At 30.1% G+C, this 18,460-nt stretch overlaps 2 protein-coding genes across 6 annotated transcripts; one reads left to right on the top strand and one right to left on the bottom strand.

The window, feature by feature from the left end:
• Positions 1–3,441: 3,441 nt before the first annotated feature.
• LOC138189848 (pyruvate dehydrogenase E1 component subunit beta, mitochondrial-like) lies at positions 3,442–18,393 on the bottom strand. 5 transcript variants are annotated; one of them, XM_069132064.1, is made up of 4 exons: positions 7,210–7,909; positions 5,095–5,428; positions 4,812–4,979; positions 3,442–4,490 (listed from the first exon to the last, which is right to left on the bottom strand). In XM_069132064.1, the coding sequence occupies exons 1-4, from the start codon at positions 7,566–7,568 to the stop codon at positions 4,281–4,283; spliced, it is 1,071 nt and encodes a 356-aa protein (XP_068988165.1). In that variant the 5' UTR covers positions 7,569–7,909; the 3' UTR covers positions 3,442–4,280. The 5 variants fall into 5 exon arrangements, with proteins under 5 accessions (XP_068988165.1, XP_068988164.1, XP_068988160.1 ...); XM_069132063.1 differs by lacking the exons at positions 3,442–4,490; positions 4,812–4,979; positions 7,210–7,909 and adding exons at positions 15,777–15,890; positions 16,016–18,234 and having other exon boundaries at positions 5,395–5,428; XM_069132059.1 differs by lacking the exons at positions 3,442–4,490; positions 4,812–4,979; positions 5,095–5,428; positions 7,210–7,909 and adding exons at positions 13,835–15,548; positions 15,777–15,890; positions 18,300–18,393.
• LOC138189843 (probable ATP-dependent RNA helicase DHX34) lies at positions 8,654–13,714 on the top strand. The gene is made up of 15 exons (XM_069132046.1): positions 8,654–9,773; positions 9,878–10,044; positions 10,140–10,346; positions 10,422–10,554; positions 10,623–10,771; positions 10,852–11,084; positions 11,178–11,364; positions 11,448–11,642; positions 11,710–11,919; positions 11,989–12,357; positions 12,427–12,602; positions 12,678–12,788; positions 12,862–12,983; positions 13,094–13,352; positions 13,425–13,714. The coding sequence occupies exons 1-15, from the start codon at positions 9,086–9,088 to the stop codon at positions 13,696–13,698; spliced, it is 3,480 nt and encodes a 1,159-aa protein (XP_068988147.1). The 5' UTR covers positions 8,654–9,085; the 3' UTR covers positions 13,699–13,714.
• Positions 18,394–18,460: the final 67 nt, after the last annotated feature.

Below are 18,460 nucleotides of genomic sequence, written 5' to 3'. Positions count from 1 at the left end.
AAATAACGTTGTATCATTTCTCTCGAAATTTTTCTTTTTTTATTTCCTTCCTCTTTTTTTTTTTTTTTTTAGAACTTTTTATTCTGGACCGTTAACAGTTACAAACAAGTCTTAATTATCCGTCGGCGTTTCAAGCACGAAGTTCTCCATTCGTCGTGCAATTTACGAAATGGAGGCGGGCTGTCCTTTCACGGGCGTTCTTTCGCGAAAAATTCGTGAGTCCACTGCCTGACGGTAATTGCAGCGCGATTATAGAGTCGGTTTGAACGTTTTCTTTTCCTGTCTCGCTGGCCTGTTTCCCATGACGGGATCTTTCCCCGCGCATCGATTGTTTAGAACGTGAAATTACGCCAGAGAATTTAATCCATTAGCGAGTTACTTGAATCCAGCACTTTCTTGGAATACATTCGTGCCCTAAGTGGTTCGTTTTATCTTCCCTCTCGTAATCGCGTTCGTTACTTCCGCCCGGGGAAGGGATTTATCTTGTTCCAGTTAAAAGCGACCGGCTAATTTTAAATCGCACCGATCGTTCTGCCTTGGTGGAATGAAGTTTTCTATTAGTTGGTTTATTACCGGAAGAAGTCTGTGGAATTCTTTTACGCGTTCGGTGGCCAAGAAATTGCCTCGATCGACGAAGAAAAAAGAAAGGGAGGAAAGAAAAGTGGAAAGAGAGTAGAACGAGAGTACTACGTTTTCTATTTGTCGTAAAATATGTTCTCGATCGAGGAGCTAATAACAGGAACGAATTTCCTTCAACGAAGCAAACGAATACACTTTCTACCATCTCCAATTTTTGTCCATTATAGTTCGATTTCTTTAAACAAAATATTCGCTATTTCAATTTGAATTAACCACTGTTTAATAATCTCTACTCTTTGATAAACGTATTTAGGCAATGTGTTTTTAACGTGTATGGATATTTATTAATGATTCGTTGAAAATTATACGTCGCAGTTGAAACTGGGTAAACCGATTTAGAATTTACACATTGGACGATGTATTTCATGCTGGTCAATATTTACCAGAGTACACATTAATCTCATCCATATTAGCATCGATAAATATCTGCTTTTTTTGCGATGTACACGAACTGATGAAAGGAAAGTCGGTAAATGTTTATTAAATATATATCTCATAATCAAAGCCTCTGATAAATAAATCGGAAATATCACGAACTTTTTCCTGTCATTCCTGCAATTCCTTTTATATTTCCTGTTGCGAATGTCTAGTTTTAATGCTGACGACGTGGCCTAGAATAATTAATTATCCGAAAAACCAGATATTATTCCGAAAAATAACGTTCTACGTTTAATGTCTCGGATCATGTACAAAAATTAATTAAATTAATTTTTTAATCATTTTTAATAATATTTTTAAATTAAAATGTTTAATAATAAAGTAAATAATATGGGACCGTACTGTACTGTATGGAATAGAATTAACTTTGGTCGACATTACGCTACTTTCTCCTACCAAATTTCAAAAATACGTAGGAATAAAAAAGTAAAGAAGAGAAGAAATAGTTAACGATGATCAACAAGTAACCGTGTAATTTTGTAATGCCTATCTTCTTCAATGAAACGATGAAATTTCACAAAAGTATTTTTATATTAAAACAAGTTCGATCTTCTATCACACCACCTCGTTGCAAAATTCATGAACGCTGAACTCGAAGGGAATAAACAGCGAACCGTAATGCGTTCAAGACGAATCAAACGAGGATCGGTGAAAGCTTCGAAACGACCACTTCAAACTCCAAACTAAATCCCAGCAAAACCAACGACGATAACATCGAAATTTCATTTCCATGTAATTGCTGGTCCTTCGATGTTTTTGGAGTCGACCGATCGCAAATATATTCAATGCACGAGCTCCGTTTATTTCTTCGTCGACAAAATGCATTGATTTCTCTCACGGGCAGAAGCAGAAAGTTGGGTCACTATAGCGAAAGATAAGCACGGTTTCTTGATACTCGATGATATCAGATCGGATCAAGTTCACTGTCATCGTCTTGCTTGCCACGCTATCGCGAGAACTCGCGTTTCGATCCTTTATTAGGGAATTTAAAGTCGATAGAACGTTCGTGCTCCCTCCACGTGAGCCGCATAAAAGATTTCGTGAAGTTTCAAGAAAATTCCTCCAACAGTTTTACTCTCCTGCGGATTATACTTTCGATAAGGGGAATTTTGGATAAACTTTCGCTTGCTCAGAGAAGTTGTTATCGAAGATATCGAACGACACTACGTACGGTTTACTTGCGGCGATTCACGGGAAATATTCGAACATTTGTAAACGCGTTTTACGAATATATTACGTTTTAAAATTTCATTGGCACCGTAATGATTATTAACGATTATATTGATAAAGTTCGATACCAATCTGGAAATGTATATACATACGTATTTTATGCAAGTACAGATATTTCGCAGAGATCATAGAAATAGTTAAACGGTGGATTATCCGTTATGTTACAATTGAAAGACAATTTTTAAAGCAGATTAATGTTTTCGAAAATTTATAAAACCAACTTGTGACTTCGATGATACTTATGATACAGCTGCAAGTAATTAATTAAAACAAACAAGCGTAAAAAAGAAAGGTATTAAAAAAGCAACCTGCATGTTTTAAAATAAAATCAATTATATAAAAATGAATATAATACGATATTTTCACAGCACTTTTCAAACAAGCGTAAAAAAAAGAACAAAAAAAGATACGAAATGGGACAGATCAAATGGATAAAAGAAGAGATGAAAACGAACGATTAGTCAAATTCTGTCAATGGGGTAGCTTCTGACGAAAGGGGAAATGACAACGATGCTAATAAAGATACGTCACTTTCCCAATCTCTGTGGTGACAGACCGAATAATTCACAATTCGCGTTCAATGCGTCGCGTCGTTGCGTCTGATGATGACAGAGATACGTCTTTCGATTCGTTCAAAGCTTCGTTGGATGTACAGAGCTCTCGTTGTCACGTTTGTTATCGCGTAAAATCTTGTTCGTTGTTCGTCGTGTCGTACACGTTAATCGAATCGATTCTGCTAATCTTGCCAAGGAATCAGCAACAACTTGATGCTAATGAACGCGATGGTAAATGCTTACTGTAACGTAGATTAGGGTGCGCGTTGCATAGTCAGAGAAGGATAGCCGAGTTGATCGGTGGCGTAACTTGCGGTAAGTTAACCCCCAAGCCACTCGGCTAAATATTGAATTACGTGAGATTCCATTGATATGCAAACGAAGATTAATAATTTGTAAATTCAGCGCAAAATCATAGTTTTGTGAATATGATTAAAAATGATTGGCGATTCGTAGACTAGATTTTTATATAAGCTAACTCTAAATAAATATCTCTTTTTATGTTTATCTTAGTTTCTGTAAATGTCCTGATATTTATAAACGGTAGTGTAGATGTAATTATATGGGCTGAAGCTGCAGATCTCATGACATAGGTTTTATTACTTTTCCCCTCGATCTTCCACTTACTCAGACATTCTCGCTACATAAAGCGGAAGTATACGTATAAAAATAAAAGTAATGGTAGAGTTTATTCACGCAAGTGATTGTAATCGTTAACATTAACGAATTACTAGGTGATTATTGACGAGCGAATATGCTAATAATCTATTTCGTTAATTGTATTCATTATCTGTTTTGTACGATGTAACTTATTGTTGATTTTGATGATTCATTTTTATGAAAATTAATGAAATACGCGATACAAAAATAATTGTGTTTTGTATGGTAACTTGACGGATGAACTTCAATTTCACGCCTATAATATTTGGTAAACACCAACTTAATAAAACTACACGTAATTTTACTTTATAAAAAATAAAAATTCTGTCCTACATAATTCTGAAAATCCTTTCATAAATTCATCGCAAACATCCAAGCTGCAGGTACTGTAACTTGTATTCTATACTCTTTAAACAACAAACTGTGAACGTGTAAAAAAATAGAACAAACGAGAATTAAAACATTTTATCGATTTCGTTGCAACATTCTATTTTTATACAATATTTTAAAGGGCGTTATCTTTTCTCTTTTGTCTCTCCCCATTCAATTGCTCCAGCTCTTTATATCTCTTTCTCGTCACGATATTCCGTGTACGTGAAACTTGTATTTAAACCTGAATAAAGATAGCTTCTCGGGTAAATTTATTCCAGAGAAGCTCGCGTAACATTTTTCTTCCCTTGTAGTTCTTAATACGCTACTGTTGAATTTCGTTTGTTGAACAATTTATTCTATCAAATAGCTAAAAGTAGAATTGTAAATTCACGTTGCCACGTAGTTATTCAAAAGGTAAATAACGACGAAGCCAAGAATCACGGACAAGAGCTGCAAAACGCCGGCAGATCGTCGCAGATTTCTGTGCCATCTCGCCCTCTCTCTTGGCAAGATTTCGCTAACCGTTACGTACAATAACGTTCCACCTGCTAAACCTTGAAGAATCGGTACAGCTACGTCTGTCCACTTATTCTGCATCTACACAAATCATTACGCAAATTACTGTTTTCTATTCCTACGATTTAACCCTCTTGCGTTCATTTTTCAATCAACTAAATCATTTTAATTCGAATTAGTCTTTTTCAGAGATTAGAACGATTAAACTTAAATTATTAATATTATTCAAAAATTAAAATTCATTAAACTCTTAGCTCTTAAATCATTTTTTCGATTTTTATTAAATATTTAGATATACGACGAGGAAATATAATTTGTATGAAATTGGATTAAGCATAGGTCAAAAAACCATATTGATTGTAAATTAGAACAAAGTTAAACAGACGTAAATTTCTTACTCACTTTGAATGTTAACATTCCGACTCCTATACCAACTGCAGATCCAGCGGAGAATACAAAGATTGCTAGTACGAGCCTAAAAAGTGTGCTATTAGCTCCGGCTAGTTCTAATCCTAAACAGAATCCAACGACGAACTTATGGGAAGCTACTGCTCCAACTAACAAAAATACCTGTAATCAAAGATTATACAAAAATGATATTCCCCATAAATGCATAGATATCCTCAATTTATCGCCATATCGTATCGTCCATATCACGTTTACACTATTTGGAAGCATTACACACTTCGGACGTAGCCTTTTGCAGGCCAACCGCCAGTCCTTCGAGGACAGCATGGACCGTGAGCGCCAATAAAAGTCCCATGATGTTGGTATTGGAATCTGAGCACGGCTCTGAATGATTGCCATGGCATAAAAACGTCTCTTCGTTGTTATAATGACGTGGCGCGGTCGGTGTATATTGTACCGCTCCGTAACCTTCGCGTTCCCAGTTGCTGATCATTCCGTTTCCGTCTAGACCCGTCTGATAAGACGTATTAAAGTTGGCATTGGGGACGCCTCTGACAGTCCGCGTACCCGTGTTATAGCTCACTTGATGCGAGTGACTCCGGCATCGCTCCCTGTAAATCCACAAATCCATTTTCACAATTGACTTTCACTTTACGTACGAATGGCCGGTTCATCAGTCGACTTTGATGCAACTAGCACAAATGAAATTTCAATTGATCCCAGCTGCTAATTCAATCTATCATTGCTAGAAAAGATATAACAGCTCGAGACGTTTTATACGCTGTGTGAATTTCGTTTTATACCAGCAGACTATGGCCACGGTATTCTGAGCCACGTTTATATTCATTTTACCGTAATTATATCTTGTAACATCGTGGACATTCTTTAGTTAAATTCGTAGTTAAATAATATTTGGAACATTAATATCTCCCAAGATGAATTTTAAAGCGGCGAGCCAATCTGTCGACGTAAAATCAGTTTAGTCTTCGTGCAAACGATTCTTATATCAAGCTTGGAAAAAAACAGACGGTATCAGTAATGAAAGATAATCTCGTGTTAATATCTTTTAATTGTATTGCATTTGATTAGTACCATATCAAAGTAGTTCAATTGATCTCATCGAATACAAAAAGAAAGTATACATACGCATTTTGATAGAAAATTCGTATTTATTTTATTGTAATTCATTTAATTATGAAAAAAAGCAAAATTGCTGTTTATGATATATATATATATATATATATATATATATATATATATTATTACAAAAATGTAAAAAATGATCCATACCAATTTTAAACCCATTTCGATTTATCCACATATATATACCCAACCTATCGCAATGATAATCAAATGATAAATCAATCTTTCTGATTTAATGTTCAATCTTCGTATTAACGTTCGATTTTCCGCATACAAAGATTATGCCGATTTTTCACACCAAAGCGACCAATAATATTAAAATAACAAAAGAATTACACAGTTATCAGAAGACAAGCGCAAGAACATATCATTTCTACTTCTCACCACTTTCCTGCTCCTCTTCCATTATCAGTTATTTACAAAGACACAGAGTATATTATTAGACGATCTAGGATTAAACATAGGATTACCTACTACTGGCTGATTCATTCAAGCTGCAGACTAAATAATCAACTAGTTAAATACAAAAGTTAAATGTAAGTTGCCATTTTAGAAATAGAAATCTTATAAACCGGTTAAAATAAACTGCTATTATTCTGCAGTAGATAAAATTGCTAAAATATTAAACGTCACTGTTGACAAGTATATTAAAACCTTCATTTTTGGAAAAGAATGAAAGTTAAGTAGATGAGACAAAAGATAGTTTGTAAGGTAGCAGATAACAAATTTTATCTATTAATTGATAAACTTTCGTAAACTTGATTAAGAAACTCTTCACATTATTTAACGTAGAATTATATACGATGTTATATGTGTACTAATATATTAATATTTATCAATGTAAATATATACATACTATATCAATATACTGTTATAGGTATATGTATATGTACTCTAGAAAAGTAAAATCAAAATTAATTTTCTGAATAACAAGAAACAACCATATAAAAAGAAATGACATATAAAATCTTCAATTTGTGGTCTATTACTCTGTGTATCGGTCTATTGTCCATTAATTTTTACGTTCTAAATGACATGTCAGCAACTTGAAATAGTGCTTGTAAACATAATTCATAGTTGCAACACTACAACTAAATATAAAAAACTCCATTCCGATATGAAAGTGCCATTAATCATCGTATCGCTATAGAATACTCCAATAGAATACTCCAGAATCCTTTTCTTAAACAAGTAATCTTTTATTATCACGATATATTAAACAGAATCGTGCATTTAGTTATATACGTACGCCTGGTTTCCATTATTCCAGTTCGAGTTTTCGTGACGATGTTCCTGCGGAACATGCTGGTCTTCACTGCCCCAAAAATAATGGACACATTCGTCTATAAGATACAAGAGAAGAAATCCGCATGAAAAAAGTAGTTCTGCGTGTTTAGGCATAGATTCCCGTGTTTCCGGTAACATGTGCAGAATAGAAGTTGCGAACAGAACGCCACCACCAAAACACAGTGTGCAAGAGAGAAAGAGCTTCTGTTGAAGATATCTCACGCGTGAAACAAAACACACCGGTGCAACACCAACGACAAAGCTGCCAACGCCGATGATGATCATCGACGCGAGCTTCGCCTGGACCACGGTGACCATCATTTTCCAGACGATGCACGGAATATGTTCACTGCTGACTGACACTGGCAGCAACACTCATCAAAACGATTGACGCTAATCTGGCAAGCGTGATAAGGTCAACCGACTCGAGAGATACGAACGCGATCACGAGTTCCTCTCTCTCGAAAATTGATTATCGGGAAAATTCGATGATTCTCGCGTCTGAAAATGGTCATCGTATCGAGACCCGTGACTTCGTTATTATCTGTCACTAACTACCGTGGTATACCGTGGTATCGAGATTCAACGGCCGTCAATGATAAATGACGCAGCATAGAGAACGCGTAAAGTAACACTGGCCGGAAGCGATCCATAGGTGGAGACGGCAGCGATCACAGTTTTATTTGATATTGATAACCTTCTGCGATATATTCTTACATTCTTTATTTAACTACCCAGAATGGTTTCTTTAAATAGCGAAAGTATAAAAATACGCTCTTCAATAAGTATATAATTATGTTATTTTAGCACAAATGTATATTTATAAAATGAGAACTATTTTTGAACATTATTTTGTAAACGTACGACATAAATACTACTTCTATATAAGATTATGATATTACTACCTTGTATAATATGTATATATATAATTATATTTATATTCTTTTAATACTAAATTATGACTAATTAAAATAAATACTTTCGATTTTTATACTATTACATCACATATTTTTTCGTATCCTTATAATACTAAATATATTTGCAAAGATATTTTCCTTTACACGTTAATATTTTAAAATAAATACAATTTATTATTTAATCAATTTTCGACGACCCGTTAGAAAGGATTATGAACATTTATTTGATTATATAAATATTAAAAACGTAATTAATAGTATTACATAACAATCACATTTGCAATCAAAATCATCGATGTTTTAGAAATTGAAACAAAAAAAGTTTAATTTTTCAAAAGTTTTTAATACAAGAGAAGTACTGAAAATACTATTTAAATTATATGTATTTATGTATATGCTTTTGATTTCTTATATTTATATAACTTAATTTTAAGAAAAAAAATTAAGATAATTAAAGGATTAAATTTATTAGTATTGATTTCGTATTATTACCGACAAGTGTTAAATATCAATATAATGAATGCAATGAACCAGTGGCTTTCTCTGAGACAATTAGATAAAAAATTGCTAAATCATAAAAAAATGTAAATATATTAATTTAAACAAACTTCGCTCAGACAATAAAACAAAAAATATGAGCTGTAAAGAGGAAGTGTTTCATAGAAAAATGTAGATTGTGTTTTAAAACCTAAGTTCTATCTTCTAAGAGAGTCGACTATGTAAATATTTTGTAATATAAAAAATCAAATAAAAATCGACATAGCCTACATTTGTATAAAAAGTTGCCACTAGTAAAGCTGTAATAAATAATAAGTACAATTAATATTAACTGGTATCACAAATATAATGAAATATTATAAACATACTGCTAAGGTTATGTTACATGAGACAATTTAAAACGCTGCTTTTCTTAATTAAAATATGAGTTCACGATACAAATATAATAATAAATTTAGGCGTAAATATCAATATGATGATGAACAAAAGAAAAGTAAATACGATTCAAAATTACCATACAGTACAGATTATGATAAAAAAAGGATTTTAGACCAAAAAAGTGATTTTTCTCAAGAAATCACTAATAAGAATACCGAAGACTTTTATTTTAATAAATATAAGCATGAATTGAATAAAATATTCTCAGGAAATTTAAATGTAATCCAGGATACTGATGATTTTTGGAGATTTGTTAATAAATATGAAACTGTACAGAAAAAACTAAGAACACCAGATATTTTACCTAATTTTTCACTAAATACCATCGGTGTGCCAGAAACATACCACAAATTACATTGCATAAATTTCAAATTAAGTTATAATTTTAATGAATTATTTGCACGTGTAATGCCAGTTAAAGCATTAACAAAAGAACGCTTATTGAAGTTTCAGAACATAATTATTTTATATTTAGACTTTAAGCAAAAAGAAAAATTTGCCAAGTTAAAAAAACTCAGGAAATCACAAGTAAATCTACCAGTTTATCAATATAAACATGAAATTATTGAAACAATAAAACAGGAACAGGTAGTTATAATAGCTGGTGATACTGGTTGTGGAAAATCCACTCAAGTGCCTCAATACTTATATGCAGCAGGTTTTCAAAAAATTGGTACATACAATATAAGTCTTATATTTAAGATTATAAATATTATATTGAACAAACTATAATTTTTCAAGAAATATTATGTTATACTAAAAAAATACTTTTTATAGCTTGTACACAACCAAGAAGAATAGCTTGTATATCTTTAGCAAAACGTGTTGCTTTTGAAACATTAACAGAAAACTGCAATGATGTTGGTTACCAAATTCGTTTTGAAAAGCAAAGAAATCAAAATACCAAAATTACATTTATAACAGAAGGTCTTTTGTTAAGACAGGTAACAATAAGACTATAATAAATGTCTAGCATATAGTTTACATGTTAAATGTTGTAATTGTAATATATATCTGATATATTGTATGTTTTCCATAGTTATCTGGAGAATTTGAATTATTACCTTATGATGTAATTGTTTTGGATGAAGTGCATGAACGTCACCTACATGGAGATTTTCTTCTTGGTATTATGAAATGTATTATTAATCAAAGGCAAGATCTAAAATTAGTACTTATGTCTGCTACGATTAATATTGAACTTTTTAATAATTATTTTTCAAAGGAAAATGTTAAAGTAATACAGGTATATTTATAATCATTTAACTGACAAATGCATTAAAAATGATATTATGATAGTATGTAATTAACTAATTTGTAGGTTCCTGGAAGGTTGTATCCTATTCAGTTATTGTACAGGCCTGTTACTATAGAAGATATTCGATATAAAAATGATAGATTCAATCCAAGTCCTTATATACAAATAATGCAAATGATTGATCAAAAATATCCAGGTAGAAGATTTTACTTTCTTATAAAAAAAATTAGTCACTTGTATCATAGTAATAATTGATATTTTCAGCTGAAGAAAAAGGCGATTTATTAATATTTTTAAGTGGAATGAGTGAAATTACTGCAGTTGTAGATGCAGCAAAAGAATATAGTCAAAAAAAAAATAATTGGATTATCTTAGCACTTCACAGCACCCTAGCTATTAGTGAGCAAGATAAAGTAAAATTTTTACATGTTTGCTTTAAAAAATTAATGTTTATAATCCTGATAGAACTGATGTCTTATTTTCTTTTTTAAAGGTATTTGATTTTGCTCCTGAAGGAGTGAGAAAGTGTATTGTATCTACTAACATTGCTGAAACTTCTATTACTATAGATGGAATAAGATTTGTTGCTGACAGTGGGAAAGTAAAAGAAATGAGTTATGATCCATCATGCAAAATGCAACGACTCAAAGAATTTTGGATTAGCAAAGCTAGCGCAGAACAACGGAAAGGAAGAGCTGGTAGAACTGGACCTGGAGTATGTTATAGGTATCATAGTCAATTATTAAACTAGAATATATATTTCGTAATATTCTCATGATTTAATGTACTAAGATCTTAAATCAAACAATTTTTTTATAGACTATACTCTGAAGAAGAATATATGTCTTTGGAAAAATACTCAACTCCTGAATTACAACGTGTACCTTTAGATTCCTTACTTCTACAAATGATTGCAATGGGACTACCAGATGCGCGAAAATTTCCATTCATAGAACCACCTTCACCAGAAAACATTGAAAATTCTATATTATCTTTGAAAGAACATGTTAATATACTTATATAAGTCACATAATAATCTATACACGCGAGTATGATTAATATAAATAAAGTAATATTTCCAATTTACAGGGTGCGCTAACGGATAATGAAAAAATAACATGTATTGGAAAAACACTTGCACGCTTACCTGTTGATATAACAATAGGGAAAATGTTAATAATGGGTTCTATTTTTCACCAAGTAGAACCAGTCTTGTCATTAGCTGCTGCCTTAAGCATACAAACACCATTTACAAATAGAGCATATAGGGATTCAGAATGCGAGGTAATAAAATGTAATTTATACATTTTTTACATATAAAAAACAATAATCTTGAAAAATAATTCTGAAGACATCTAGGAAAAAATTGGAATCTGATCATGGTGATCCAATAACATTACTAAATGCATTTAGAGAATGGTTAGAAGTAAAACAACAAAGTTCTCAAGAATCCAGAGGTAGTGGTAACAGTAGTAGAAAATGGTGCAAAAGAAGAGGTTTAGAGGAACAGAGATTTTATGAAATGACAAAATTGAGAACACAGTTTAAGGAATTACTTCAGGTAAATTATTAATTTTCTAATATTAGCTTATCAAACTTTATTTAAAAATTAATTGCTTCTAACTAACAGGATTGCAAATTACTGAGGAGTCTCCCAGAACCAAATTCTTCTATGTCCAGTGCAGAACGTGCTATAAGACATGGAGAGCTTAAACTTTTAAAATCATTAAAAAGAACCTACAAACAAAGTGAACCTAGAAAGCGAAAACAATTAAAACTAGAATCATTTGATATTCAATTAGAAGATAATGATCATGATGATGGTGAAATTGACATAAAAGATATCGAATTTCGAATGAAAAATGATCCAAATCAAGTGCAAAATCTATTAACAGCAGCCACTGCATGTAGCTATAAAGATTTAACAATGTTAAAATTAATACTCTGTAGTGGTTTATATCCACAATTTGCATGTGCTGATGAATTTAATTATTGTAAGGTAATAATATTATCGTATATATTTAAAATAAATTAATTATTCGTCGTTACATAATATGAACTTTTGCAGACAACAAACGAGCAACTGTTTCATACAAAAGCAAAACCATATATTGCTTTACACCCAATGAGTTTCTTTGGAAATCATCCCCAAGTATTGCAATTGGAGGAAGCTGATATTGTATCAATACCAGGTTTTAAAAGTAAAACTGCCGTTAGTCCAAAACATACAATATTAACATATTTGTAAGTTCTTTTAATAATATTTTAAGATAGCATATGAAAACTTCTACTTTGATTGATCATATATTAATTTAACAGATCTCTTTTGGAGACAACAAAACCTTATCTAGTAAATACGCTTAGAATGCCTGCTGCACAAACATTACTTTTATTTACACGTGAAATCGACACAAATAGTACATTTTCAATGTATGTACATATTATATATAATGAAATTGAAGAAAAAATCTTTATTGAATTAATATCTGTTTATTTTTTATAGAATAATATGTGATTCCTGGTTAGAATTAAAATTTCCTATACCTGATAGTGGTCAGATTTTGCTGATGAAAGCTACCAAATTACGACATAAATGGGATTTCTTATTAAATCAACAATTACAAGGTATTGAATAAAACATGTAAAAAATATTAAGTTAATATGTAATATTATAAATGTATTTATGTTGTAATTTCCATATTATATTCTAAAAATAATACATAAATATTTTACAGATTCAAGTACCAGCAATGATGAAAATCAGGATTTCAGCGAATTTGAGTACACACTTACTCAGGATTTAATTGAATATATGCATACAACTGTTCCATATACACTAAAACGGCTTTTACCGGCTGATCTTAAAACAATATATGTGGGATGTGGTGAAAACAGTATATTGATAGATCCAAACCCTTTTCAATCAGATTTTGTAGTAATACCCAACTCAATTAAAGGAGGAGTTCACGTAACAAACACTATTACATATAATTGGTAAATTAATAATATATTTTTATAACAAAACAGAATAATATAAAGTAACCAAAAAGTATAATTTCTTTTTAGTGTGAAAGAAACTGAATGGAGTGATCAACTTTCTACAGAAATTTTAGCAACAGAATGGCATTGTTCAAATTGTAACATGCAAGCAATTCTAACAAGCATAGAAAAATTACAACACCAACAATCCTGTGTTAAAACAGATATAAAAGATGTTGAAAAACATGACAATATTAAACGTAAACCTAATGCACAAGCATATGAATGTCCTGATTGTGCACAAATATTATACTTAACACCAATTGAAATTCTTAAACATAAAAAATCTCATGTTAAATAAAGTATTTATTTGATAATATAATATACATTAAATCTTATATTTCATTATAGAATGAAGCAATATCTTTCATATAGTGACATTTTACATTTTTTGTATATACATTCATTGTAAGTTTATAAATTAACTATATAATCTTTTTACAATATGTGCATATATAAAATTATGTCCATGGTAAAAAGTTTGAGAACATAAAACAACCTACAACTCCATATCCTATAAAATAGGAAAATATAAGTTTATCCTTCAAAGTATATTTCTTCTTTGTTAAAAAGAATACTTTCCACTTGGAAAATACATTTTCCTTATCATCATATAAATCATTATCATTATTAGGACATAAATAACACATTGACAAAGCACAATACCAATATATCAATGGACTTGCTGAACTTATTAAACGGGTGCTTACTTGAATGTGCACAAATAGAATACAGAAGATAGTTAAAAATAAACCATGAATAACAAATACTAACATTTCAGTTGGATACTTTTTTCTTTCAGTTTCTACATTATTTCCAATAACTTTAATAAATCCCAATGTATAAAAATACTTTTTATGTTCAAAAAAATATTCTTTTATACATCTAATCATAATATACAATATTGGAAATGCTAAAATAAAGTTTGGTATTTGTTTTATTTCATAGTAATTCAGAAATCCTATATTCCAATATCTTTTTTGTATGTAAGAATATGCCATTGGAATTTTTGAATGGCACCATTCTACATTACTATTACCAGGCAACACTAAATTGTTAACTTTACTAAAATTAGTAATATGTTCAGGAATAAATGCTAGATTTAAATTAGGAGTACAAAACATAAGATAATTATATGTTTGTAACAAAATAAATGGAATTATTGATATAATTATTGTATTAAACATTAGACAAAATATTTTTAATGTACCTATTTTAGAAATAAATTGACGAAGTGTTTTTAATGAAAAGTTTACATTTTTTTCTGTATAAGTATGTAACAAATTTTGCAATTGATAATATATAGGGAAACCAATATTAATCATTCCATTAGATCTTGTAAGAATGGATAAACCTACTGGAAAAGATACATATGGATCTAATTTAATGGATCTTAACATACTGTAATACGATAAGTACGCAAATAAAGATTCTGAATAAACAGCTGAAAAGAATATGGTAGCTGGGTTTATGCAGTACAATATTGCTGCTTTATAAGCTACACTTGTTGATTTTAACACTGCCTTACTAAGATCATAAAATATAACAGCAGATTTTACAAAACATATAGTATTAACTAACATAGCTGTAATAAGTATAGAACTATGAACATTTAATACAAAGAATATTTTTCTTATAGGAACAGAAATAATCCGAAGTAACATAGGATACAATGGATAGAAGGCCAATGTGTTCTCATACGTATAACCATATTTTGCAATATGCAAAAAGTATTCACCATCCCATCGTGCAAGACCACTAAATAGAAATGTTACTATACTGTCATATAATGAAATTTGTTCAGAATTATCAGTAGGAGCTTTAAATGCATCTGCATTGTGATCAGGACATATAAAATTAAAAAAGAATTGTAAACTTAAAACTATTATCCTACTAATTATTGCAAACCAAAAAACTTTCCTTCGTGGTTCATACATTCTATTACAGCACATAGCAATATTTTGATTTAATATTGCATTAATTATACTTCTTCTATTAAAATTCAATTTAAATTCTTTTCCAGTTGTCAATATAAATTAATTTCTCTGATAGGCATTCTCTTACGGTATGTAGACAGAAAGATTCCAAACGTATTATGTAACGTATTCCTTTCTCTCAAACTCATAATTGTTATATTATAAGAGTGTGTGGCTAAAAACAGATATTTAAATTACATTATGTTAATGACCTTCTTCTAATTCTCATAATTTATTATATATTTCCTATTTATCAAATATTTTCCCTTATTTTTCTTTATTTTTATTACATTAGTTTTCAATATACTAATTTATAAACTACCAAATATAAAAATTACATTTTTAATTAAAATTATTTCCTGTTTAATTATAATATTGTAATATTGTTATAAATATGACCTACCTAAGAAGCCAAGTTATAAATGAACTTCATTTGTACAGCAATCAGTATGATCACCAACATATTTCAATATTCAATATCCTGAAGGCCATCAGTACAGCATCGAATTTAAATATTCTGAAATCAGCATTAGACACATACATATTGCAATTTTCAAATGAATCATTTTTTTTTTTTTTTTTTTAGTAAGCTACACGATACAAGAATTTTTTAAAATTCAACTTAGTAATGCAATTATTCACCTGCTATCAGTACCCTAATAACTAAGAGTCATTAAATAAGAATATAATTTTTAAAGACATAACATACATGTGTTTATTTTAAATTCATTTTTAAGATTACAAAAGTATGATTTTATTCTGCATATTCAATTCTATATAAATGCAATACTATTGCATTTGTATATACTTTTTCAGCTTTGGCTCATTACTATAAATATATTTTATTATACAAAAAAATTTTATCATATAAAAAAATTATACAATTTTTTTCAGACATGTAGCAGAGTTATATTTTTACACCACAAACTTTTTTAGCATAATCTACAATATGATGATCTTTTGGTGTACATTCATATTCGATATTTTCTGCATATGGCATAGGTACATCAATACCAGTGCAACGGACTGCTGGTGCATCAAGTTGGAAAAATATTGGGTTTTCCATTATTGTTGCCACAATCTCAGAGCCTACTCCACATATAGGCCAACCTAATTCAACACTCATAAGTCTGTGGGTTTTTGTAACAGATTTAAAAATTGTATCCCAATCTATTGGTCTCAGAGAACGTAAATTAATCACTTCTGCTTCTATCCCTTCTCCTGCCAGAATTTCTGCTGCTTGCATTGTATACAAGGTAGCTTGACCATGTGCAGTTAAAGTAATATCTTTACCAGGTTTTTCAATTTTAGCTTTACCAATGGGTATAACAAAATCTTTATCCATAGCTTCATCTGATACAGGAAATTGAACATTATATAAAACTTCACTTTCTAATATTACAACAGGATCAGGATCTCGAACAGCAGCTTTTAAACTACCCCTATAATCTTCACAAGTTGTTGGTGACATAACTTTTAAACCAGGTATGCTCATGTACCATCCTCCAAAACATTGAGAATGTTGTGCTGCTAAACCTTTAGCATTACCATTTGGACCACGAAATACAATAGGTACAGGATATCTTCCTGCAGACATGTAAAGACTTTTAGCAGCAGCATTTACTATTCGATCAATAGCTTGCATTGAAAAATTAAATGTCATAAGTTCACATATTGGTCTTAGACCAGCAAGTGCTGCTCCAATGGCTAAACCACAAAATCCAGCTTCTGTTATAGGTGTATCAATTAATCTTTTGTCACCATATTTTTTCCAAAGACCTCTTGTTACTTTATAAGCACCATCATATTGTGCAACTTCTTCTCCCAAAATAAATACATTTTCGTCTCGTGCTAATTCTTCGTCAAGAGCTGCATTTAATGCATCTCTTACAGTCATTTGTGTAACATATTTATAGCTTTGTTTTTGTAGAATACGTATGTTTGACAACATAGTATTCCTTAAGAAGCATATGAAATGCATTTTACATCATAAAAATATAATTATAGTATATTATAAGTTGTGCATTTTAAAACTATAAAATTTAATACAAAACAATAATACATCTATTTTCCTTCTTTATATATTTCAGGTTAGACAATATACTTGTATAACAAATTACATACATTAGGCATTAATTTTTTTACTTTTGGCAGTATATAATAAAAAATGGATAAATAGTGATACATCAGACTACACTATTACTTATTAATGATTATTTTATTATTTAAAGACTTTTTTGTATGACAATCATATATAAAGATTATATAAGACTTAATAATTTCGATGTATTTTAAACTTCATATTGTAAAATACAAAACCACTTTTCCATGGCCTACTTAAAAGAATAAATGTTTTTGCACATATGAGTATATATATATTCTATATTCTATATCAACTTCTAATAAAAACAATCTTAATCTTAGAGACAAATATTAAAAGAATCGCATCAAAATTAATACATTTTGTAGCTCACATGATAAAAATAATGCAATTATGAAAAATATTGTTTCCAATAGTAACATAAATCGACTTTTCTAATGTCACAGTAACATACACAACAATTCGAAAATGGTTTTAAATACAATTTTAAATACAGCTAAAACTGTATGTTTGTATTCAACTTAACATCAAAATTGCATTTATTCTAATTATTCTTTTTTTTCACTAATCTCCTTCATTAATCTTCTTCAGTTCTAATTTTTTTAAAAAAGAATACCATATCATTTAAAATGTACGATGGGAAATACTGTAATAAATATATTTTATTAAATTATACAAAATTTGACAAATGAATTTGTAAACCTTATCTAACCTATTCAGAAGAAAAAAAAATATTTAATTTATCTTATTCTAATATACATATATTAAGTTTGAAATATTACGCGTTTTTATCAGTATTGTTATAATAGTAATTGATTAGATTACCTCTAATATAAACATATCAACTAGACTTATTAAACTCTATTTTATTTTAAATTAATAGCAAATAACGATATCACTATCCACTGACAACAAAAACACTACTTTAAGAAGTCAAATGAGGAAATTATTTTTAGTTTTCTTGAAGCTTATAATGAAGAAATGTA

Source organism: Bombus flavifrons, chromosome 2 (genome assembly GCF_040668555.2).
Source record: "Bombus flavifrons isolate JBK064 chromosome 2, iyBomFlav1_principal, whole genome shotgun sequence".
Lineage (NCBI taxonomy): Eukaryota > Metazoa > Arthropoda > Insecta > Hymenoptera > Apidae > Bombus > Bombus flavifrons.
This window is presented reverse-complemented; position numbering and strand designations above follow the sequence as displayed.

What these genes read in the sequence shown, in the direction of transcription:
- LOC138189848 (XM_069132059.1), bottom strand. Translation starts at nt 15,349, where the DNA reads ATGTGCTGTAATAGAATGTATGAACCACGAAGGAAAGTTTTTTGGTTT.
- LOC138189843 (XM_069132046.1), top strand. Translation starts at nt 9,086, where the DNA reads ATGAGTTCACGATACAAATATAATAATAAATTTAGGCGTAAATATCAA. An exon ending in AGCAGGTTTTCAAAAAATTG is followed by an intron (nt 9,774 to 9,877) that starts GTACATACAATA and finishes TACTTTTTATAG; the next exon opens with CTTGTACACAACCAAGAAGA. An exon ending in AGTTTAAGGAATTACTTCAG is followed by an intron (nt 11,920 to 11,988) that starts GTAAATTATTAA and finishes TCTAACTAACAG; the next exon opens with GATTGCAAATTACTGAGGAG.